This window comes from Pseudochaenichthys georgianus, chromosome 16 (genome assembly GCF_902827115.2).
Source record: "Pseudochaenichthys georgianus chromosome 16, fPseGeo1.2, whole genome shotgun sequence".
NCBI lineage: Eukaryota > Metazoa > Chordata > Actinopteri > Perciformes > Channichthyidae > Pseudochaenichthys > Pseudochaenichthys georgianus.
In genome coordinates, this window is record NC_047518.2 from 17,756,022 (window position 1) to 17,779,689 (window position 23,668).

The 23,668-nt window shown below is 40.7% G+C and overlaps 1 protein-coding gene across 8 annotated transcripts in view; it reads left to right on the plus strand.

Moving 5' to 3' along the window:
* The first annotated feature begins 1,400 nt into the window (after positions 1 to 1,400).
* The window catches only part of ubr5 (ubiquitin protein ligase E3 component n-recognin 5), a 38,852-nt gene continuing 16,584 nt past the window's right edge, over positions 1,401 to 23,668 (plus strand). For 4 of the 8 annotated variants that reach the window (XM_071205818.1, XM_071205819.1, XM_071205822.1 and 1 more), the window contains exons 1-27: positions 1,403 to 1,645; positions 5,377 to 5,421; positions 5,538 to 5,619; positions 8,860 to 8,936; positions 10,384 to 10,503; positions 10,991 to 11,273; positions 11,416 to 11,575; positions 11,824 to 11,973; positions 12,750 to 12,961; positions 13,116 to 13,232; positions 13,373 to 13,483; positions 14,408 to 14,562; positions 14,759 to 14,876; positions 17,116 to 17,300; positions 17,472 to 17,581; positions 19,382 to 19,494; positions 19,639 to 19,785; positions 19,886 to 19,997; positions 20,111 to 20,265; positions 20,358 to 20,555; positions 20,724 to 20,934; positions 21,388 to 21,514; positions 21,708 to 21,859; positions 22,054 to 22,149; positions 22,611 to 22,734; positions 22,882 to 22,979; positions 23,261 to 23,418. In XM_071205818.1, coding sequence (XP_071061919.1) covers positions 1,584 to 1,645; positions 5,377 to 5,421; positions 5,538 to 5,619; positions 8,860 to 8,936; positions 10,384 to 10,503; positions 10,991 to 11,273; positions 11,416 to 11,575; positions 11,824 to 11,973; positions 12,750 to 12,961; positions 13,116 to 13,232; positions 13,373 to 13,483; positions 14,408 to 14,562; positions 14,759 to 14,876; positions 17,116 to 17,300; positions 17,472 to 17,581; positions 19,382 to 19,494; positions 19,639 to 19,785; positions 19,886 to 19,997; positions 20,111 to 20,265; positions 20,358 to 20,555; positions 20,724 to 20,934; positions 21,388 to 21,514; positions 21,708 to 21,859; positions 22,054 to 22,149; positions 22,611 to 22,734; positions 22,882 to 22,979; positions 23,261 to 23,418 — 3,678 coding nt within the window. In that variant the 5' untranslated portion in view covers positions 1,403 to 1,583. Of the gene's footprint in view, positions 1,646 to 5,376; positions 5,422 to 5,537; positions 5,620 to 8,859; positions 8,937 to 10,383; positions 10,504 to 10,990; positions 11,274 to 11,415; positions 11,576 to 11,823; positions 11,974 to 12,749; positions 12,962 to 13,115; positions 13,233 to 13,372; positions 13,484 to 14,407; positions 14,563 to 14,758; positions 14,877 to 17,115; positions 17,301 to 17,471; positions 17,582 to 19,381; positions 19,495 to 19,638; positions 19,786 to 19,885; positions 19,998 to 20,110; positions 20,266 to 20,357; positions 20,556 to 20,723; positions 20,935 to 21,387; positions 21,515 to 21,707; positions 21,860 to 22,053; positions 22,150 to 22,610; positions 22,735 to 22,881; positions 22,980 to 23,260; positions 23,419 to 23,668 lie in introns of all 8 variants that reach the window. The other 4 variants (XM_071205823.1, XM_071205824.1, XM_071205821.1 and 1 more) reach the window with 3 other exon arrangements.

Consider the following 23,668-nt stretch of genomic DNA (forward strand, 5'->3'; position numbering starts at 1 on the left):
AATTATACAGACATTACATTAAATTTTTTATATATACATATGCACATGACCACTCTGTGAGTATGAAAGAGACAAACTGGCACTCCACTCTGCTTAGCTTTCTGGATTCAGGTCTCATTGTGAAAGGTCAATCCTGCCATCTGCTGGTGTAAAAGGACAACAGCGTTTACTGGATTAGCTGTTGATGACAAAAACAACCAAAGATGACATAATCTTTCCTTTTACATTGAAATGTTTTGTCCACTATTATCTGTTTTCATTATCTTAACAAACCATGGTGAAAAAACAAGTTTTTTCAGCACGACATACAAAATGTATTCTTGATTATCATTTTAAATAGTAAAATAGTTTCAATCTAACAAAATGCGTATCCTTCAAAATAATAGGAATTTGTGTTTGATGTAGTCTCTTTATGTGTGTATGTTATGATATGCACTTGAAATTATCTTAATTTAGGCAAATTCTTAAATTATGTTAAGGTATTCGGAGTTACATACAGCTATTTTAATTGATGATAATTGCATTGTTTTATATGTAAAATGTACGAAGTTGGTGCACATGTTTTTTTATACATGTATTTATAATACTCATTCTCTTATGTAAAACAAAAGATAGAGGATATTCTGATATTACACACCAACAAAGTTGTTAATGTGAGGGACCAAGGCGGAAGATACACGGACTCCTCTCGAGCTCAGATCTAAGTTAGTTCAGTTTTCAATACAATTCTAATATAAGAATAGCAGCTCTTATTTAAAGGTCCCACATGAATGTCAATTCTGAGAATAATGGTAACAATATGCCAAATATAACCATGTTGTTCCCTTAAGATTTGGTGACATTATTATGTCTTTGATGGTCACAAGGGTGGTTATTGTGTCATGACATGTTAACATCCCTCATGTTAACATGTCATGACATCGACTCAGTAGGCTCTGTTTATTTCTTAACTGCACAAGTTAGGTTAATTGAACTATTGTTTAAGCCACTTTACATGGAACCATGGTTTATTTTATTAAAGTGAGTATGTATTACACTGGTTTGTTAATGCATTAATAGCTAAATTATTTGTCCAGAAACCCAAAATGATTCATCTTAATGTCTTAGCTATTTGGATTGTATTTTCCTTGCCTGTAAAGCAGTATTCTCGCAATACATAACCCTTTCTCTGACCTTTAGAGTACAGAAATGGACCTGAAAATGCTACAGAGGCTTACAAAATGCAACTAAACCCATATACATAGGCTGAACTGTGTAAGAACAAAGACGTTTGAGTGTGAAAGTGTAGTATTTATAATTACAGTCGTCTTGCCTTTCTTCTGGAGGCCAATCCCTTCCAATTTAACACATTTCCTGTTTGTGCTCGGGGTCCAACCAGCGCAGTGGTTGCATGTGCACTAATCAACACACAGAGAAGAAGCTTGCTAGAGTTAAGATGGCGGCATGTGGGTGAGGAGGCTGGGATCTAAACTCGAGGTTTTTCGCTATTAAACGATTCATATGAATCCACATATATACAGTAATCGAACGAATAACTATTTCTACATCTTTCACACGCCTGTGTGTGATTTTGGATTGACCCCATGACATCTATTCACTTCGTGGTTCACCCGTTGCCCGGGACTGAGGATCAGCTCAATGACAGGTATTTTGTTGCAGGCCGTGGAAAAGAAGAATATAAATCAATATTTACGTGCGGGGTATGGGATATAGTGTTCGACGTTGTATTTACGAACGATGTTGACATTGTCATGCATGTTTAGTCGGGTTTAAATAATTGAAATGACCCCCCAGGGTTGGAACAAGGCCCGGCATCTTGAACAATCCTCGTTAGCCTGCTGCTACCCAAACAGTTGGTCCAGCGCTAGCTACATGCTAGTCCGTTCACTGGCTATCGTGGAGCAGCTAAAGCTAGCAGGCTGTTTCCTTGATTCTCTGGAAGGATTGGCCCACAGTCAAAGTTGAGATAGACAATGCGGGTTGGGGGATGGGGAAAAGAGAGGGAAATAAGGGTCGTAAAACACATAACTGTTGAAAAATATTCGAGTTTTCTTGTATACATTATAAATACACTCTTTTGACATGTGTCAGTGTTTGTTTTGTGGGCGTCTGGTTGATTATCATGATCAATGAAGTAGCTAACGTCAGCTAACTGATAGCTAGCTGCTAATGCTAGCAAGCTAATTCGCTACCACGCTCTTGACAAAGCCAAATATTTGTGTTTCAGTGTCTTTTGGGCAGGGGTGTCTTAGCAAGGTTAAAGGGGAAAAAAATACTTACTGTCTTCATCCGCAACAATGATTGTATTTTCCTGTTTTTAACATTGCGCACCGAGATTATTATCTTAAATATGCAGTGAAGAAGAGTTGGCAACATTACATCCAAATATACAGGTATTTACTTTTATAAGGGCCGGGGACATGCACATACTTTTGAAGTGTGTATTATCAGTATTGTTGTGTTCAGTGTTAACATGTTCATACAGTTTTCTCTTATTTTCATTGTTACTCGAACAGTTAATTCAATTGCACAATATTTGTAGGAGTGACATGCAGCTGGCATCCATTCACATTGCAGTTAATGGGGTTTCTTTTGGAAATGTATAAACTGAAGTGATCATGAGAAACTAGTATTTGGAAGAGAGGTCCAGGACATTGTGTGCGACCTGTATTTTGGCAGAACATGTGATTTATGATAAACCTATTTATATCATCCATTGAGATTGAACTGATTAATGAGCTGTTCTACTTAAAGAAAAAGTGGTTGACGTGTTTTTAGAATGACCTTGATTAGGAACAAGTAAAGGCTCAGAGTATTTGAATGTTTTTGCAAGGTTGGTGTACTATTTAACCCTTGGGCACCAGATTTGGTCTGACTGACATGGAAAGCTCTGTTATTCTGCTGGTTACTCTAGTTATTGTAAAATCACTCGTATCTCGATGGTATGGACTGTTGGTTCCCTTAAAGAGGTCATGGCTGTTTCATCCCCAGGCATGCATGCCATTGCATGCTACAGTCACCATGTGCTGCTGGGAGGCCCCCTCCGCTTTCTTCCCCATGAAGGAACTTGCAGTTGTCAAAGCAGATAAGTGCCTCTATCTGAAGTAAAAATACTTGGTCCAACTCGGCTCATTTGAAGTGCTCGCTGGGCATGAACATTTCCACATCCAAATGCCAGTGGTTTGCTTGACCTCAGGTCTCCTTACATACATTAGTCTAGCACAGTGGAATGGCAAATAGCTTTCCGCTGTGCTTATGTATTGTGAGGAGATGTCTTCCATCAGCATTCATTTGTAGCACAATTTAAAGAAAGTTTGCACTTTTTATCAAGCAGTGGAACAATTGAAATTAACAAACAGGCAGCCCATTTACATTCAAATTCTGCTTTTTCTTAGGCCTAGTACCTGAACCACATATTTGTATAGCTTGTCTCTTGTTCTTATGAATTAGATTTAACATAGTACATGTCGGTACACTACTGGTATTAATATCTAGGTTAAATTTGGTTTAAATAGTATACATGATCAGTAACTGCACTGCTATTAATGTTTATATTTGTGAATGTCCTACTTTCCTTCAATCCATAATGGACAATTGGCATTTGTTAACATCCTTTTGTGTTAGGTCATTCATCATGACAGGTGCCCTAGTACTTATTTGACTGTGTTATGGCCATGTATGGGGGAACAGTTTACAGAACTATATTTTCAAGATGACATCATAGGCCAAAAAGCTTGTAAAGGTTGATATTTGCTGTAGACAAGTATCGCAATATAATACTTTTCAGACTAATATGTAGTTAAGCATCTTCGTATGATTGTAATCCCACAAAACTGTCAGATTGTCTGTGTGTATTGATTGGATGTGAATGTGGAAGAAAATGTAAATCTTGGGTGGAAACAATGATCAAGTTAATTGGACAATGAAATCCAACTGCCAACTTACTTAGGCAAACAAATTAGAAAACTGTTTTAAAAGTGAAAGAGCAGTTAAAAGTTCCCTGAAATCCTTGAATTTATAGTTGTCTGTAATTGTATCATAGCTAATTCAGATAGTGTTATGATGATCTGGAAAGCTTGACACTTGATCTGCTTGTGATAGGTGATATATTGCACTTTCAAAAAAATGTAATTTTGGAAAATCTGTCATTCATCGTCTTATACATACATTCCGAGTTAAATTGTTATGCTATCACAACAGGGGAATCTGCGTTTGCATTTAACTCCCTGTAATGGCCAACATCATAACAATTATTTTTGTGTAATTTTAGCCACTGTTGCATACAAACTAGGGCTGCTCAATTAATCGCAATTACGATTTTGGCTTGCAACGATTATGAAAACAACATAATCGAAATAAAACCATTGTTTATTTAAACTTTTTTTTAAATTTGTTTTTCAGTTGAATTATACTTAAAAATCAACTATTACGTAAATGGTGTGAAGCCAGGACAGTAAACAAACATGTCGTCGGTGGTATGGGACTATTTCAAAGTTTCAGAGTTAGATAGTTCGCTTGCTATTTGTATTAACAAATGCAATGCAGAAGTTCCACGAGGAGGGAAAAAGGCAACGAGCTATAATACTGCCAACCTGATTAGTCACCTGAAACATCGCCATCGCTACGATGGTGTGTTAAAAGCGTACGAAGACGCCTGCGCTGTTAAACTAGCGGCGAATCCAAAGCCAGCTGCAAAGGCACCGGGGCTTTTACCTATCGACGAAGCTTTTGAAAAAGGCAAGAAGTTTGCCAGAGTAATGCCAGGTAATAGTTGTTTCCATTTCTTAATATGGACCACTCATTGTTCACTCATTGTTCAGGGAAACACATTGTCATTGACTGATTGACTCAATTATATTTATTTGGGAAAATAAATATGGTCACATTGAAGAGTCAAAACAGTTCTTGGCTTTGTTTTGTTCATAGTAGTAATGCCATTTGCTCACAACTAGTCTTTTTTTTACCACCAGGTGTGCAAAAACTACAGGTACATTTAATATATATATATATATATATTATATTATTATCGGGTATCGGTCTTGAGAAGCAGGAAGGTATCGGTATCGGTTTCAAAAAACCAATATCGTACATCCCTAATCGTGATATCAATTATTGACCCAAATAATCGAGATTATGATTTTTGCCATAATCGAGCAGCCCTAATACAAACTAGTCTTCTGAAAATCGATGCAGTATCAAACAATACTCAAAACATTTTTTTTGTTATAATCCTTATTTATATAATTGGTGGTTCATGTTTTGAAACATCTTCCAGCACTTCATTTTGGAATTGCATACATTAATCTGCATTGTATCTTAAACGGTTCTCGATTTGTATTATTATTATTATTAATATAGTCTTTATCTATTTATCAGGCTCCGGGAAGTCTCAGAGAAGCTCAACAAATACAGCTTTAACAGGTAAGTGTGTGTCAGCATTGTAACTGCAGGCTGCTTTGTTTAATATAATGATCTATTGCCTTATCCTGAATATTGTCTCATTTGTCTTTTTGTTTGTTTTCCCTTTTCCAATGCAGTCATCCACACCTTAGTCAGCTGGAGCAGGCGACCCTAAAACAGTGTGTTGTCGGTCCAAACCATGCCGGATTTCTGCTTGAGGTAATGCTATGAGACATTACATCATTAGCATTAATGAAACACTTCGGGATCCAGAATATATGTTACTGCCAACCAAAACAGTTAACATAAAGATTGCAATGCACACTTGGTCAATATTATCACATCACCCCTGACTTTGCTATGTCATTCGCTTCTGTTTTAATTTCTAGATTTGCACAAATTGTGGTACGGATGAAATGGATTGTTTTAGGGCTGCTCGATTATGGCAAAAATCATAATCTCGATTATTTGGGTCAATAATTGTAATTGCGATTATTAAATGCGATTATTAAATGCGATTATTCATTGGCTTTGAAAACATCCATTTATTGTACTTTAAAACAAATAATAATTTTAACTTTTTAACTGTTGAATTATACGTGCAGGGTAATCAACTGAAAAACCAATACAAAATAAAATAAATTATACATACATGTCTACATTTTAAATAAATAATATCAAAATAATAAATACCAATAAACAAGATCAACAAACATGTTGCAGTGCACTGTCACAACCTGAACACTCCTTAACATATAGCCAACATTTTGGTAAAACATATTCCACTCACATTTACTTTGAAAACATCAATTTATTGGAGAAAAAACATTTTAACAGTATGTTTTTAACAGTTGATTACCCTGAACTTTAGGTATAATTAAAAAGAAGAAAAAAAAAAAGATTATATATATATATATATATATATATAAAAAAAAAAAAATCGTTTTATTTCGATTACGTTTTCGTAATCGTTGCCAGCCATAATCGTAATCACGATTAAAATACGATGAATTGAGCAGCCCTAGATTGTATGTTAGGTTTTTTATTCAGAACACAAACTAAATGTAGCCTGAAATCGCCAGACCAAATCTCTTATGTTAATTAGTCTTCAGTTAGCTTCTCAGTTAAATGTTCTATTTCCACGTGGGCTTCTTCGGCTGTCAACGAGTGCAGACCAAAATGCCTCTGGATGCAATGGCCCCTTTTCACAGCAGCCATTTTGACATGTCATTGCAGGCTAACAGGTGTTAACATTTTGCACTTAGGTGGACCATTGTGCTGCTATAATAATAATACATTTATTTTAGGGGCGCCTTTCATGACACCCAAGGACACCTTACAGGGCATAGGGGCAATATAGGGAACAATTAAAACAGTGGATTTAGTGAAGTATCAGCCGGGGTAAGACAAGACAAACAACAGGAAATGGACTATAGAAGGACACAAAAGGACACATGGTACAGTTTATAAAGAAAATGCCAGTTTGAACAGTTGGTTTTTGAGTTGGGTTTTGAATGTTGTTATGGAATCAGACTGTCGGATGTGTAGTGGCAGGGAGTTCCAGAGTCTGGGAGCTGAGCAGCTGAAAGCTCGAGCACCCATGGTTTTGCTATGGTGCATGCTAGCTCACTGGAATGGCTGTGACATACTAATTAGAAAGAGACTATAATTATCCCTACAGTAAAATAACAAAATGGCTGCTGCAAAAATGGTCCATTGGATGGATCTACAACCACTTTTTAGCAACAAAACATGGGACATAGCTCTGAGCAATGGAAAACAGACGACAGCGTTCAGACATGAGCTGGTAAATTATGATTTTTGCATATGAATCTTAAGCCAAATCCTTTTGGAAATAGGTTCTTTCCCAACTAATTTAAGTGTTTGATTAGATTTCCCTCAATCCAAAATATACTGTCCATAACGTTCAAAAATTACACCAAAGCAGCTTTAAAGGTGGGGTAGGTAAGTTTCAGAAACCGGCTCGAGTGCACTAAAATTTGAAAGTACACAGCCGAAAAGAATCCGCCCCTTCCTTCAGACTTCCTTACAGAGCACCTCCTCCAACACACATGAACGCGCACATGACTTAGGTTGGCTATATAGTTCAGGGGAATTGTAAACCATACAAAACAGATAATTACCTGTCCAAGAGAAAAAGAGCGACCACGGCGTCAGATTTCAACTCGGTGTGTATGGGGGTTATTCCCTATCTTTATTCAAGAGCGTGGTATTTCAATTTGAGAGCATACTTTATTGATTTCCTTCACTCAAACCCTGTCATCGCACCAAATACAAACCAAAGAGTAACCGCCCTTATGGGACGCTGTAATAAGTAAAGCGAACGCACCCGCAAGGACACCTGGCCTCCTATTGGTTGAGGGATTTTGACAGGATTGTTGCACAAAAGTTTCGAGCGCGCACAGAATAAATCTGAGAGCAGAAAAAATCTGGAAGCAGCAATATATCTGAGTGCAAGCGTACAGTTTGAGCAGAAGCAGAGCAAATCTAAGTGCAAGCAGGCACTATTTGAGTGCGAGGACAGGGTTTGAGGGAAATAAATACATAAAGTATGCTCTCAAATTTAAATACCACGCTCTTGATTCAAGATAGGGAATAACCCCCCATAGGTGTGTTCCATCAGTAGTCGCCATCGTTGAAAATCAACTCCGATATTGACTCTGGTTTGAATTCTCCTAGTTTCCACTTTGTTTTTGTTGGTTGTACTTTTTACAGTATTACAGCTTCCACAGATGACATTTTTTTATGGATTTTTTGTCAAAGCACTTCAGATATTCATTGCCATCGGGATGTTAAGAGCATTCCATGGAATATAACAAAGTGTATCTCGAGCCGGTTTCTCAAACTTACCTACCCCACCTTTAACTGATGTTTCCACATCAGCTGCAGCCATCTTGTTTGTTCTGAAAATGTCTCATCTGTGTTTATAACACTCATCATCTCCAATAGAATGCTTTTGACTGGCCTTTAAAATCTCAAGTTGCTTTAGATCTATGTAAAGTTCAGGGGGCTAGACTCTTCTGCCAGAGCAAATAAAACACAAGCTCGCAGATACGTCTGGTTCCTTGGCAAACTCCAATTAGGGTAATCCAGTTTGAACAGGGCTGTAGACAAGCTGTAGAGGCAACATGTAGTAATTGACCTTAGGGGGTTTGAGCTTTGACAGAAATGTCAAACTGCCAACTGGGGTATGCAAGTGGAAGTGTGTTCCTTGTGAGTGTGGAGTCAAATGTTGTGCCTTCATTTTTTGCAATGACATATCTTCCAGCTCCACTGAAATAAATCTACAGATATACACATTTATAATTTCCATATGGACTCAGGGTGTTGGGCTTCATGTCTTTTTATTTCTGGCTAATTTGATAAACAGCACTCTATATTCAAGTGTTTTTATTAGTCAAATGTGTGACACTGAAAACCATGAATGCATCTCTCTAGGATGGCCGCGTGTGCAGAATCAGCTTTGCTGTCCAGCCTGATCGCCTGGAGCTCAGCAAACCGGAAGGCAACGATGGGTGAGTTTTCTCTTTACGATCGGATCTGACCTCAAACCTTTTTTGCATCAAGATGGAAAACAGATTGCTAGTGGAGATATCTTGTACAATATGCACTGATGCTCCCTTGTGCCCCTTATGGCTACGTTTGCAGCAGTTGGACATGTTTTTTTTAACTTTAAGAATAAAATTCAGTCTCTTTTCTACAAAGATTTAAATCTCTCTGCAGTATAAAATATATCTGATAAAGGTTCTCCAGCAAGCATCTATTGCAACGGGGAAGCTTTGGTGTTGTGATTTTTATGATTACAATGTCCATGAGTTCATTCTCACTACAGAGCTGCTTTTTAGAGAAAAGAAAGTTAAATGCATTCCAGGAACATTAAAAATATCTGGCCTACTGCTGCCTTTTATTCTAATTTGTACACCCAATAACAAACAGTTAGACTGTTTCCAAATTGTTTCATTTTCTGTATCCCCGTTCCCTTAATGGCTGTGCAAGTGTGTTTCCAATTTAATAAAAACCCTTTTTTACTAGCTGCTCTGTTTTGTGTTGGCTGAGAGTATATTTTTTGGGTGAATTTCTCTTTGATAGTTGTGGATATCCTGCCAGCAGAAAAATATCCAACAGTGATTTCAGAGCTTCCAAGGCCCCTGTACCCGCTAAATATTCATGTGAAGGAGGCTGTAAAAGGCTTCCCTTCTCCAAATGTTTCTGCAGAACACACGTTTGTTCCCTTGTTCAGACTTGCACATGAGATGGTTTCACACACCTTTTCAGTCAGAACTGTTGTGGGCTGCTGATGGCCTATTTAAAATAGGATGGCTGGTTGGCTTTGGCAGGATTATCAGCTCACTCAACAAGGTCTAATATCTTCTGTGATTTTGAGTCGTAACAAAAGTCAGGCCAGTTGCACTAGCCTCTTGTCTGAATTTCATGTTTTGCCTGTATTGCATTTGAATAATTTGAATCCCTATTTCTGCTTTGAATTGCCTCTTAATACAATATGGTCAAATGATCCTGTTCTTTTGTAGAAATATTTCTTGTCATTGTAACGTTGTCTATTTAATGTTCGTAAAATTGTTGTCATTTAGTTGAATTGATATAGAAAAACTGCATTTATACCTGAATATATTTAGAACACATCAGTTGAGTAAAATTAAGTACTTATTTTGCAGCTGTCGCAGCCCTAGAACCCCAAGAACTTTTATAAAAACGGAATGTCTTGATCGAGGAACGAGTTGCAGCCAATTCCGATTCCCAAGGGTGTTGCCATGCTAGTCTCCAAAATGCCCCCTCCTGTTATACAGTGCAATATCAAAGAAAATTCCTCCTGAACCAAGGGGTATTATTTAACAAACCTCTGGCAAATGTAGCTTCTGTTAACCTAGATATTAAAAGAAAGTATTTTTGTCCTGTGTGGGACTTTTCTAAGTTTGTAACTGATCTCCCATCTTCTGTTTCCAGTTCAAAGTTGAGCAGTGGTTCAGGGACAGGAAGGAGCTCCAGGCCAGGCAGGACTAGTGATCCGCCCTGGTTCCTGTCTGGCTCTGACACACTGGGCAGACTGGCAGGCAACACCCTTGGGTAAGTTCTGGCAGGGTTGGACAGAGACAAGCGCACAGCACTGATGCTGCAGCGGGGTAGGGGTGCATCTACTCTAAATGTGCTGTATGCAGTCTTCTTAGTGCTTTTGTTGACACCTGGAACATTGAGTTCCTCCTACAAATATTGTTGTTGTGGGACCTAATATTAAAATGTTTGTCCTCTTCCTGTTCTACATCGCATTTTGACATATGAGCGTTCAAACTGACTCATCCACCAGCATTATTTAGACAATCAATCAAAGCCATTTCTCCTACAATGCCTGATTTAAATTAGGAAATATTCCCCCAGTTAATTTCTTCCTTCCTGGAAATGCTTCTGATGCAAACCCTTCTCCGTCTGCGCTGCCCTGTCTCTGCTGTCACAAAGACTAAATCCCCTTAGTACCCAGATGTGTTTTGAGTCTGCTCTGTTAGTCAGACGGGGTTTTGGCAGTCGTGTATGACCATGGCCTTGCATTGTGTAACAGGAGTCGCTGGAGCTCTGGCGTTAATGGAGGCAGCGGAGGAGGTGGAAGTGGAGGAGCAGGGGGAGGCGGAGCTGGAGGTGGCAGCAGTGGAGGAGGAGGAGGAGGGAGCGGGGGTGGAAGCGGGGGCGGAGGCACGTCGGGCAGGTCGTCTACAGCAGCTCGCGATTCCCGTCGACAGACCCGTGTGATCCGTACAGGAAGGGATCGTGGCTCAGGGCTGCTGGGTAGCCAGCCTCAGCCGGTCATACCAGCATCTGTCATCCCTGAAGAACTCATTACTCAGGTAAAAAAACAAATCTAGCTTAACACCTTAAGTTCTGAAACAAAATGTACAGTTAATGTGCTGTACAAATCAACAGCACATTAACTGAAGTCACAAGTGAGTTTCAATAAATAAGTTTTCCTCTTTGTTTTCCTTTCCCCAGGCCCAGGTAGTCCTTCAGGGGAAGTCCAGGAGTGTGATCATTCGCGAACTCCAGAGGACCAACCTTGACGTCAACCTCGCCGTCAACAACCTGCTGAGCCGGGACGATGAAGATGGAGATGATGGAGATGACACTGCCAGCGAGTCCTACCTCCCTGGAGGTTTGTCAAAAAACTAAAAACAGAATCTGTAAATGGAGACAGAAGAACAAGGGCTTATGAAACATCGATGATATGCTGTTTGTTCAACAAGAGGTCAATTTCGATTAGCTATATTACCAATCAAGACTTGATTTCATGCTTATCAACAGTTAAACATAGTAGATGTAGACCTGCCTCGAATGATTTGTTTGAGCTTTGTAATGGTCTTTAGACAGTAAATCATCCTCTTGTGCCTTTCTGTCACACAGAGGACCTGATGTCCCTGTTGGATGCAGACATCCACTCTGCTCATCCCAGTGTGATTATTGACGCTGACGCCATGTTCTCTGAGGACATCAGCTACTTTGGATACCCCTCTTTCAGACGCTCCTCACTGTCTCGCCTGGGATCCTCCAGAGGTAACACATCATCTCACTTCAATCAAATCAGGGTGTTGGAGAGGCTTTGGTGGCAACACTGGTGATGGCTTTTTAATGTAGAGTTGGAGCTTTAATGGCCTCTTAACGATGAGACGGTACAAAAGGAAAACACATATTTTAGTTTTTTAGATGGATTCAAGGATAAAGCTTGCCATTGGCTTTAGATTGAATAAGACATTATCTAACAAGCTAATTATTTTTATTATTTTTTTAGAAAAAGGACAAATGTAGGGAAATGTTTTCCTTTTTAATGAATCTATAACTGAGCTTTTTATAAGTTTTGAAGAAAATCATGTAAAATGGTTTTAGTTAGTTTGCTGGGGACATTTCCACTTCAGTCTGTTGAGCTTGACTTGTGATACGGGTGTTTGATGCTAAAGGCTATAAATGTTTGGTGTTGTATGCATGGCTACATACTGTGAGCTCTCTGAGAAAGGCCCGCTAGGCCCCCCTGTCTTAACAGGGACCCTTCATGGCAGTCTATTCTGAAAAACCTGCCTAGCACACTTTTAGCCAACATGCATGATTTATTTCTGTCTATCCACGTCCTCTTCTACCTCGCCTTTTAACATATGAGCGTTCAAACTGACTCACCCACAACTTTAATTTAGACTCCCACTCAAACTTCAGTACTGCAATTTTAAATTGCCTTAAAGTTATTCTAAAAAAACAATCTATTTTAAAACTATGTTGACGGGTCTTTCCCAGAGAGTGGCTTACTTCTATCCCACTGGTGTGACCTTATTGCATACCAGTTCTCCTTCTCCCCTTAGAGCGCGACTCAGAGCTGTTGCGTGAGCGCGAGTCCGTGCTGAGGTTACGTGAGCGCCGGTGGCTGGATGGGGCCTCCTTTGACACAGAGCGAGGCTCCACCAGCCGCGAGGGCGAACCCAGCTTGGACAAGAAGAGCATCCCGGTCCAGAGCCCTGTCTCCTTGGGAGAGGAGCTCCAGTGGTGGCCTGACAAGGTAGGACGAGCACAAACCCAGCTGTTGATTTGAAAAACATATACCTTCCTATTCCAAGATGCCCTTGAGACCTCCACTCGTAGCAAATTCATTTACTTGGACAGTTAGGTTTTGCTTTGGCCGATATTTTTTATATCTTTCATTTTCTTTCCAGGATGGGGTGAAGTTTGTGAGCATCGGCGCCATGTTCACAGAGCTGGTGGCTGTCAGCTCCAAAGGAGAGCTGTATCAGTGGAAGTGGAGCGAACCTGAACCCTACAGGAGTGCACAGGTAGGGCAACTTTCATCAAAGGAATTACCAATGACTTTCCTATGTAGATACTTTTCTAAAAAAAATGCATCTATTTGTTATTGTAGCATGCTTAATGCCTTTTGTGACCTACAATCACAACTTTTCATATTTTCCCGTAGAATCCTTCCGTTCATCACCCGCGTGTATCCTTCCTCGGCCTGGCCAATGAGAAGATCACCTTATTGTCTGCCAATAGCATCAGAGCAACTGTCGCTACAGAGACCAACAAGGTACATTACGATTGCCCCTCTTGACATAAAAACACCACATGCTGTGCTTATACATGATAACAGAATTAAGAAGCCCTATCAAGCTTTGTGGGGTTTTCACATTCCTGTAGTGTGTTATAGAAAAGCCTTCAAGGTGGGGTAGGTAAGTTTCAGAAATCAGCTCGAGATACACTTTTTGATATATTCCATGGAATGCTCTTAACATCCCGATAGCAATGAATATCTGAAGTGCTTTGACAAAACATCCATAAAAAAATGTCATCTGTGGAAGCCGTAATACTGTAAAAAGTACAACAATTGCCGCCCTGTCTGTCAGCCTTCCATCTCGTGCACACACAAATGTATCTTGTGCCGTCATTGGGCGTGCATTGCACGTTCATGTGTGTTGGAGGAGGTGCTCTGTAAGGAAGTCTGAAGGAAGGGGCAGATTCTTTTCGGGTGTACTTTCAAATTTTAGTGCACTCGAGCCGGTTTCTGAAACTTACCTACCCCACCTTTAATGTAACTCTTTGTTTACTTCTGTAACCATAATGACATCACTATGTAACACTCACGCTTTTATTGGCTCTCCAACACATTGTACGTGATTGACTAAGTGGCGGGACATTTCTAATAATTGATCTCACAGCCGGCCAGCTAACCAATCAGAGCAGTCTGGGCTCTGGTTTCAGACAGAGGGTGAAAAGAAGTGCTGCAGCACAGGCAGTATGAGAAAAATAAAGACCTTTTTGGACATTAAAGCATGGAGACATGTCCCAGGAGAGGAACAAATATGAACCTGAAAATGAGCATAATAGGGCGCCTTTAACCAAAGGATGAGTTGAGTAAGCATACAGTTGTGTTGAATTAAAGCGTCAATAGTCTATCATACATATATTTTAGGTTTTTCTTTTTTATGAACTGAAGTTTGTGCTTTTGGTACAGGTTGCGACCTGGGTAGACGACACACTGAGCACAGTGGCTTCTAAGCTTGAGCACAGTGCTCAGGCTTTCCCCGAGCTGCAGGGGGAACGCATGGTGTCACTGCACTGCTGTGCGCTCTACACGTGTGTACAGCTGGAGAATACCCTCTACTGGTGGTAAGAATATATATAATATCTCATCAAACTAACTTAAAACAGATTATAATTATTTATGTCACCATGACATTGTTATCCTGCTATTGATGGGGAAAGATTCTGTGATTGTGTTTATTTGGTGCTATAACGTGACATCAGAGGAAATGTATGAATGTCTGTAAAGTTTTGACACTTTGCTGCTTGCATCTGTCTGCAGGGGTGTTGTGCCTTTTAGTCAACGGAAGAAAATGCTTGAAAAGGCCAGAGCCAAGAACAAAAAGCCCAAATCCAGTGCTGGCATCTCGTCAATACCAAACATCACCGTGGGAACACAGGTAAGACAGAATGTTGAATTGTCATTGTTTAAACTTTTTTTTGCTTGAGCGAATATTTCATTTCATTTCAAACCTTTATTTATCCAGGTGTATCCCATTGAGATCATTGATCTCTTTTTCAAGGGAGACCTGCTCAAGTAGGTTCCACATGAAACATAAAAACATAAACGTAACAACAAAAAGGATATCTTACAGCGTCATTACAGGGATTTACAATTTACATAACTATCCACATAAACAGGTACCAACAGCTTCCGATTGACTAGCATCCAACCGAGCTTTAAAAACATTTAGTGGCACCAGATTGCTCAGTTTCCATTTCAATTGCAGACTATTCCAAGACAGAGGAGCTGCGCATCTAAAAGCTGTCTTCCCTAAGACAGTCCTAGCAGTTGGCACATTTAATAAAACCACAGCATTCGATCTCAGGCAGTAGCCACTTACAATTTTCCGTGAGATCAGGGAGCAGATGTAGGATGGAAGTTTCCCTAACATGGCTTTGTATATAAAAATGTACCAGTGACTGAGCCTCCGTACAGTTGGCGAAGGCAAACCAGCCCTTGCATGCAGGGTACAGTGATGGGTATTATTATATTATATTGTATGACAAGTGGACATGTTTTCTCTTCTTCAGAGTACTTCTGGTATAAGCTCAAGTTTTACACAGGGTTCCCGCGGGGTCTTAAAAAGTCTTACATTTGATAATCTAAATTGAAGGCCTTAAAAAGGTCTTAAATATGACCAAAAAAATAAGAAAGGTCTTAAATATGATTTAGAAGGTCTTAAAAATGATCGTATTTGAAAGGTGTTCTTTGTAGCGATCGCGTCTAAGTGTTTTGGAGGAAATGTCCGGGCTGCAAAGTAACCACTACGGTAAGAGCCTTACAGTTCCGCCCAACAATCTGTATTGAAATAAATCAACATGGAACCAGTAATCACTAACTTTGTTTCCCCCGGCCCCTTATTGGAGAACACCCAGCTAGTAACCTAGCAACCAAGCTTCAGCTAGCGGCAGTCAGAAACTCATGTATCTTCGAATCTACTTACAAATAAATATGGGGAAGTGTCAGTTCAACCGTATTTGGTTGGAAAACCTCGGATTTAGTGCTTGGTTGAAACCAGTGTAGGGGAACGTGTTTGAAGCCCGCTGCACCTTTTGCAAAAATATATTGGCGTTTGTTTTGCTAGTGCAGCAGCTTCCGCAACAACACCGAAGGACCTCCGGGCGACGTTTGGGTCTACGTCAACCCTAAAAGCGGAGGTGCTGTGGACGCTAAATACCGTAGTTAAACACCAATCATACAACAGCAACGATAAAAGATTGTAGCCAAGGCAGTAGAGCTCTGAATATAGCTCTCGTTTCTCTCTCTCTCTCTCTCTCTCTCTCTCACACGCACGCACGCACGCACGCACACACACACACACACACACACACACGGATTGCTCGATTGTGGCAAAAATCATAATCACGATTATTTTGGTCAATAATTGATATCACGATTACTTTGAAAACATCCATTTATTGAACTTTAAAACAAATACAAATTTAGACCGTGTCTTTTAAACTGTTGATTACCCTGAACGTATAATTCAACTGAAAAACCAATACAAAAATAAATTAAATAAATGATGCATTTAAATAAATAATATCAAAATAATAAATACCAATAAACAAGATCAACAAATATTTTGGAGCGCACTTCCACAAGCTACTAAACATATATAAATATGATAAATAAAAATAAATTAGACTAAAATTAATTAGATCAAATATGTTACTGTCACAACCTAGCAAAGCAAAATAATCGTTTTTTTCCGATTATGATGTTTTCGTAATTGTGGCAGGCCAAAATCGTAATTGCGATTAATTGCACAGCCCTAACACACACACACACACACACACACACACACACACACACACACAACCACACACACACACACACACACACACACACACACACACACACACACACACACACACACACACACACACACACACTTTGTCTAACACAGTTCTGTACTGTTATGCTTATGTTATGTTGAACATCAATACATTTACTTTGTAAGTCATTATGGGACATATTTCTTCTTTCATAGCAATTTTCCTTCATAATTTCTTGCCGTGAAATAGGTCTTAAACTCTATTCAAAGTCTTAAAAAGGTCTTAAATTTGAGTTGGCGAAACCTGCAGGAACCCCGTTTACAGAAAAAGCAATAAATGTCCTGTTTCCTTCCTTAGGTGTGCTTGAGGAATAACCCCCTCTATCACGCCGGTGCAGTGGCCTTTTCTGTCAGTGCTGGGATTCCCAAAGTGGGCGTCCTGTTGGAGTCAGTGTGGAACATGAACGACAGCTGCAGGTTCCAGCTGCGATCTCCAGAGAGCCTCAAGAACTTGGAAAAGACACCTAAGACCCTGGAAATCAAGTCAGTTTCATTTTGTGTAGAAATAATAATAATAATAATCTGTCAATTTATTTAAATGAATTGTGTCATGTTTTTACACCATATTATTAAAAGACACAGACCTCAGTCAGATTTTCTATTAGGGAAAATATTAAATAAAATGTATTTCCCTATCTTGATCTGTACCCATAGGACGGAAAGCAAGCCGGAGCTGGTGAAGACTGAGATGGGACCTCCTCCCTCGCCAGCGTCCACCTGCAGTGATACCTCTTCTATTGCTAGCAGTGCCTCACTGCCCTACAGTATGTCAGCTTCTCTCTCTCACTCCCTCTTAACCTCTAGCTCTCACAACAACACTTGAGTCTCTTATTCCCTCACTATCTCCCCGGCACTGAACCAATCTCTGCCTCACTCCGTGTTCTCGTTATTAGTTTGACTTTGAAACAGATGGCGCACAGGCTTTTATCAGCAACTTTTCCTCCCTGCTTGTTTTCCTGTGAAGGCAGTACAGCCTGCTCACTGTTTATACTGTGCTGTATATCTTTTCCTTGTTTTTACCTCTTCTCATATGAAACCCACAGTTGGCCTTTAGCACCTGCTCAGCACTATATTTTTCACCGTCTAGTCAGCAATATTAATCAATAGGGATGCTCCGATCGGCCGATACTCACTCACTGCCAATCGATCGGTGCTCTCTAAAAATGCCGATCGCATGACGTAAAATGATGGTGTAAAATACATGACACTTTTCTCTGTGCGGCAAAACAAGCTCCCCAAAATGGCTTCACCGGTCTGGCAGTATTTTAAGGTGTCCGAAAAAGACAGTAAAATAGCGGTATGCAACGTGTCTGAAGCAGAAATCCTGCAGCTCCACCCGCTGTGACGGACCAGTGAGCGGAGCAGAACACACACTAAGAGTTAGACCTAACACACTTAGCTATTTTGTCTACCTCTGGAACAAGCTAAACTAGTTATAAATACATGTATTCTTCACTGTCGGGTCACTCATTACTGGGTCAGTGAGCTGCATGAAATACTGACGGGCTGTCAGGAGTGGGAGACGGAGAGAGGAAAAGAGAGCGTTAATGTAAACATGAATAATGTACTTCATTTGAATGTAATAATTATGTTGGTTGTTGTTTGTGGAAGCGCTAGTGAATGAGCCCCATTGAGTTTTAAACATCACTTTAAATGGAAGATCCCCATAGGCCCCGCCCACTCGCTCGGATCGGCGATCAACCCCAAAATTGGCCTGCGGAGCATCCCTATAGAGTGGCGACGTCACGCCCATCTTCTTCCGCCCCATGGGACCTTATTTCTGAAAAATTATGTATTGAAGTCAATGGAGAGAGAAAGATTATCTTTTGATCCCGTTTGAATTGTGCCATGAATTACACATATGATGTTTGTCAATCTTAAAAAATCATTTCCATGTCAAAAGTCACAGTTTGTCTTAAAACTGTTGAAATATAAGACTGACAAATACGCAACTAGAAAGACTACAAATCCCAGAGTCACGTAAGTGAATTTAGCTAGCTGACATTAATGTTACACATTACACTCGTGTTACTCACCGAAACCTTGTAAAGCCGGTCCCGCATGCTGGCTCTTACGGAACCGACTAACTCCCCTTGTGTGTATGTACAGTTCTCAACATGGCCAGACTTGTAGTGATTTTCACCTCTTTTAATACTTTTCGCTTCATTCAGAAAGAAAGAGGTGAAATGTGCTAACGTGACGGCCATCTTGGTGTTGGTGACGTGTGCAAGACCAGAGATGTAGTTCATTAAGCGTTTCACACAAACAAATGTGTTATTTCACAGTTTTACGACACATTTTTATTTTTTTGACTTGCAAAATTATCTTTTAAATTGACAAACATCATATGTGTAATTCGTGGCACAATTCAAACTGGATCAAAAGATAATCTTTCTCTCTCCATTGACTTCAATACATACTTTTTCCGAAATAAGGTCCCATGGAGGTCCCCCGGAAGGGGAGGGACTTCGCCACTCTATTAATCAAAACCATCTGCAATCCATGAATGTGTCTTTGAATATACTGAGATCAAACTAAAAGGTATTATGCCCTCCTACTTGCAGAGCGAAGGCGTTCTACCCCAGCTCCTAAAGAGGAAGAGAAGGTGAATGAGGAGCAGTGGCCTCTCAGGGAGGTGGTGTTTGTGGAGGATGTCAAAAATGTTCCCGTTGGAAAGGTGGGTGCTTCTGAAATGTGGCGATGCATAGATCTTATCTTGTACTACTTAGTAATGGAGGTGTTTGAGTCTGGCTGTTCTTACATCCTGTGTTTCTGGTTCGTCATGACATCTCAGTTTCACAACCTCACAACTATGTTCTAGGTGCTCAAAGTGGACGGCGCGTATGTTGCTGTTAGGTTTCCAGGAACATCGAGCAGCATGAGCAACCAGAGCACTGCTGCTCCCACTGACTCCGACCCTTCATCCCTGCTGCAGGACTGTCGGCTCCTCAGAATAGACGAGCTGCAGGTCTGAACATAAACGACCCCAATATTACTTATCCTCATCCTGAGTTTAATGTCAATGCATATGTGCAGTTGTGAGCAATTCTTGTCTTCTGTTACGACAGGTCGTTAAAACTGGCGGGACTCCTAAAGTTCCTGATTGTTTTCAGCGCACACCTAAAAAGCTCTGCATCCCAGAAAAGGCAGAGATTCTGGCTGTGAATGTTGACTCAAAGGGTAAGTCTTTTTTCTGTATTTCCGTGTATGTTTAATATATTTTGTCAATGTATTTGTTTAGTGTTTTCTGTAGATTTGTATTTCAAATCCTTAAATATCGCTGCATCTTCCAGGAGTCCACGCCGTGCTGAAAACGGCTACCTGGGTTCGGTACTGTATCTTTGACCTGGCTACAGGCAAAGCTGAACAGGAGAACAACTTCCCCACAAGTAACCTGGCCTTCCTGGGTCAGAGTGAGCGCAATGTCGCTATCTTCACTGCAGGACAGGTGAGAAAAATCTCACAAATAGGGGACATGTTCCTTTTTGCCCATTTCTTGCTATGTGCAAATCTGAAATATTGATATTATTTTTCTTCCAGGAATCTCCCATCATCCTACGAGATGGAAATGGCACAATCTACCCAATGGCCAAGGATTGCATGGGTGGAATTCGAGATCCCGATTGGTTGGACCTGCCACCTATAAACAGCCTGGGAATGGGAGTGCACTCTCTGGCCAATCTCCCCTCTAACTCCACGATTAAAAAGAAAGCTGCTATCATTATTATGGCTGTCGAGGTAAACATGATGTTATAAAAACAATTTGTTTAAAACTGAGCAACCGGTGAACTCCCAAGTACTAAGAGATATTTAGGAGACTAAAAACCAATGCTGTCTAAGTCACATCAAATGCATGTAAATGAATGATGATAGTCAGTGTTCACTCGTGGTCTTGGTGTATTACAGAAACAGACGCTGATGCAGCATGTGCTGCGTTGTGACTATGAGGCGTGTCGGCAGTACCTGGTGAACCTGGAGCAGGCCTTCCTGTTGGATCAGGGCAGCCAGGCCCTCGGAGCCCTTCTGGATCATCGCTGTGATGGAAACCGCAACATCCTCCATGCCGCCGTCTCCGTCTGCTTCCCTGTTAGTAACAAGGAGACCAAAGAGGAGGAAGGTAAGCTGCTGCCTTAGACAATACATGTCAAGAGTCTGGTCAGAAACTACATTTATCTTGAATTCCTGGTTACTGTCACATTTTTCTTCCTAATGTCTCTCAGTTTTTGACTTTTCAATCTTAGAAGATCGATAAAATCGGAGGGATGAAACTCTCTGTCATGGTCACACATGCAGAGCACACAGCACAGTGACATTTGGCCTCTGCATTTAACCCATCCTAGTACCAGGAGTCTAGTACTAGGAGCAGTGGGCAGCTATTGCACAGCGCCCAGGGAGCAATGGGAGTGAGGGGGGAAGGGGGGTGTCCGGTGCCTTGCTCAAGGGCACCACGGCAGGGCAGGAGGTGAACTGGGACCTCTCCAAGTAGAAGTCCACTCTCCATATTTAGGTCTGGGCGGGAGTCTCCAAGACTCTGATCTCCATGCTAAGTGACCGTGCCGTTTCATTTCAGAAGCTGAAAGGTCGGAGAGAAACACATTTGCAGAGCGTCTTTCCGCTGTGGAGGCCATTGCCAATGCCATTTCTGTGGTTTCAAGCAACAGTTCTGGGAATAGGACTGGCTCCTCCAGCAGCAGAGGGTAAATAACCACTTGTACCCTGTTTATGCTTCACAGAATATATAGGGAAAGTTTTCTGTACAGAAGACTCTATGTCCCCCTATAAGAAATGTATATTTGAACATCCAGTGTCAGTGATCAAGCTCTCCAGTAAGGCAAAAACACAAGCATTGTTGGTGTTAATTTCAGTTTTCTATTTTTGTGCCGTCACCAGGCTTCGGCTGAGAGAGATGATGCGGAGGTCTCTGAGAGCAGCAGGTCTAGGCCGCCATGAGTCTGGCCCGTCATCCAGCGACCACCAGGACCCCGTGTCACCACCTATTGCCCCACCAAGTTGGGTTCCCGATCCGCCACCCATGGACCCTGGTCAGTAGGCAAATAAGCACAATATACCCTCTTCTAGAACTCTAGAGTGGTTTTTCTATAGTTTTACATCTGATGGTGGCTTTGAACCACTGTCTTAGAAAGTGTGCATTCATGGATTTAACTACCCTTCCTTGCCTAAGTAAATTATTCCAAGTCTTTGTGTTGATGTGTCTGTTTTCTTTTTTTATCAACAGATGGTGACATTGACTTCATTCTTGCCCCCGCTGTGGGTTCACTCACCACTGCATCGACTGGGACCAGCCAGGGGCCCAGCACCTCCACCATCCCAGGTACATGTAATCACAGAGATGGAATCAGACTCTTTTACAACTTAACACTAACAGGAAATCACAAAAGAACATCGATCTTCTAAATCTAAGATTTGATACCTATTTATTTGTTTTCCAAGATTTCCTTATTTGACATTAAAAATCCTGCGATGTGCCTTGGACAATTAAAATATTGCGATGTCAACTCTGAAACGTGATATATAGTGCAGCCCTAGTCTGATAATTTAGCTCAAAATGATATAAGAAAGATCATTTTGTAGCAAAGCTGAGGAATGTGTTGTGCTATTTGCTGAGAATCCAGAAAGTCTAAAGGGGCAATTATTACATGATGATATTTTCAGTATGCATTATCACTCTGGTACCAGTGTAAATGAGTCCATCAGCTGTGTACTGTACATATTGTGTATTCACACTTTGTGGTCCTTGTGTTTCATCTAATGGATGTCCCTCTATACGCGCAGGGCCGTCCACTGAGCCCTCTGTGGTGGAGTCTAAAGACAGGAAGGCCAACGCCCATCTCATCTTAAAGCTGATGTGTGACAGTGTTGTTCTGAGGCCACACCTACGGGAGCTATTATCTGCAAAGTAAGATTCTTTATTTCTGTAAGATCATATTTTTGCTTACAGGATACAATGCTCCTTCATTTATCCTGTCCTCATTCATCTGCTATTCTCTGTTTATTAGTCTGCTGTCTGTCCCTCATGTATATTGGTATTGCCTTTGTTTGACAGGGATGCCCGTGGAATGACTGCATTCATGCTGGCAGTTAGTGGGAGAGCCTACCCAGCAGCCATCACTGTGCTGGAGGCTGCTCAGAAAATGGCCAAGGGTGAGTTAATAAATCATCTTTCTGCGCTCTGATTTGAAAGGGCTGTCATTTGAAGGGAGGCTGTTATGATTGCATTGAAATGCCTGCCTTGTATAATGCACATATAACCAGCCACCACTTCTGTTAATACATTCTGAGAACACATCATGATTTTTGTGAATCTGATGTAATTTTAACCAGTTATGTCAATCCTGACATTTAGCTGCTCCGCTTACAACGTGTTGTAACTGGCATTCTTCCCTCTCCATATTTTCCTTTTGCTCCTCAAATGGCTAACACAGTGGGTGACCCAGGCATTGCAGAGAAGGAGGATGCTGATTCTGTGTTCACGGAAATGATCTGCCCCTCGGGCACCAACCCAGATGACTCCCCCCTCTATGTTCTCTGCTGCAATGACACCTGCAGTTTCACTTGGACCGGAGCAGAGCACATTAACCAGGTCAGCCCGGAGGAGAAGCACTCATCATCATGTTGTAAACAACTCTCAAGCACTATTTATCCGGGAATTATCTTGGATAATTGCACTTTGTTTTATATACATTTGATGTAAATGATACCTGGACAATATTACAAATTATATTAAATTTATATTTAAAAAAAAAATACAAATAATGTACTGCTTCCTACTTACCAGTCCAGCTTCCACTTACTGCAGATGTAAAAACTCACTTATTTTGTAGAGGTGTTTG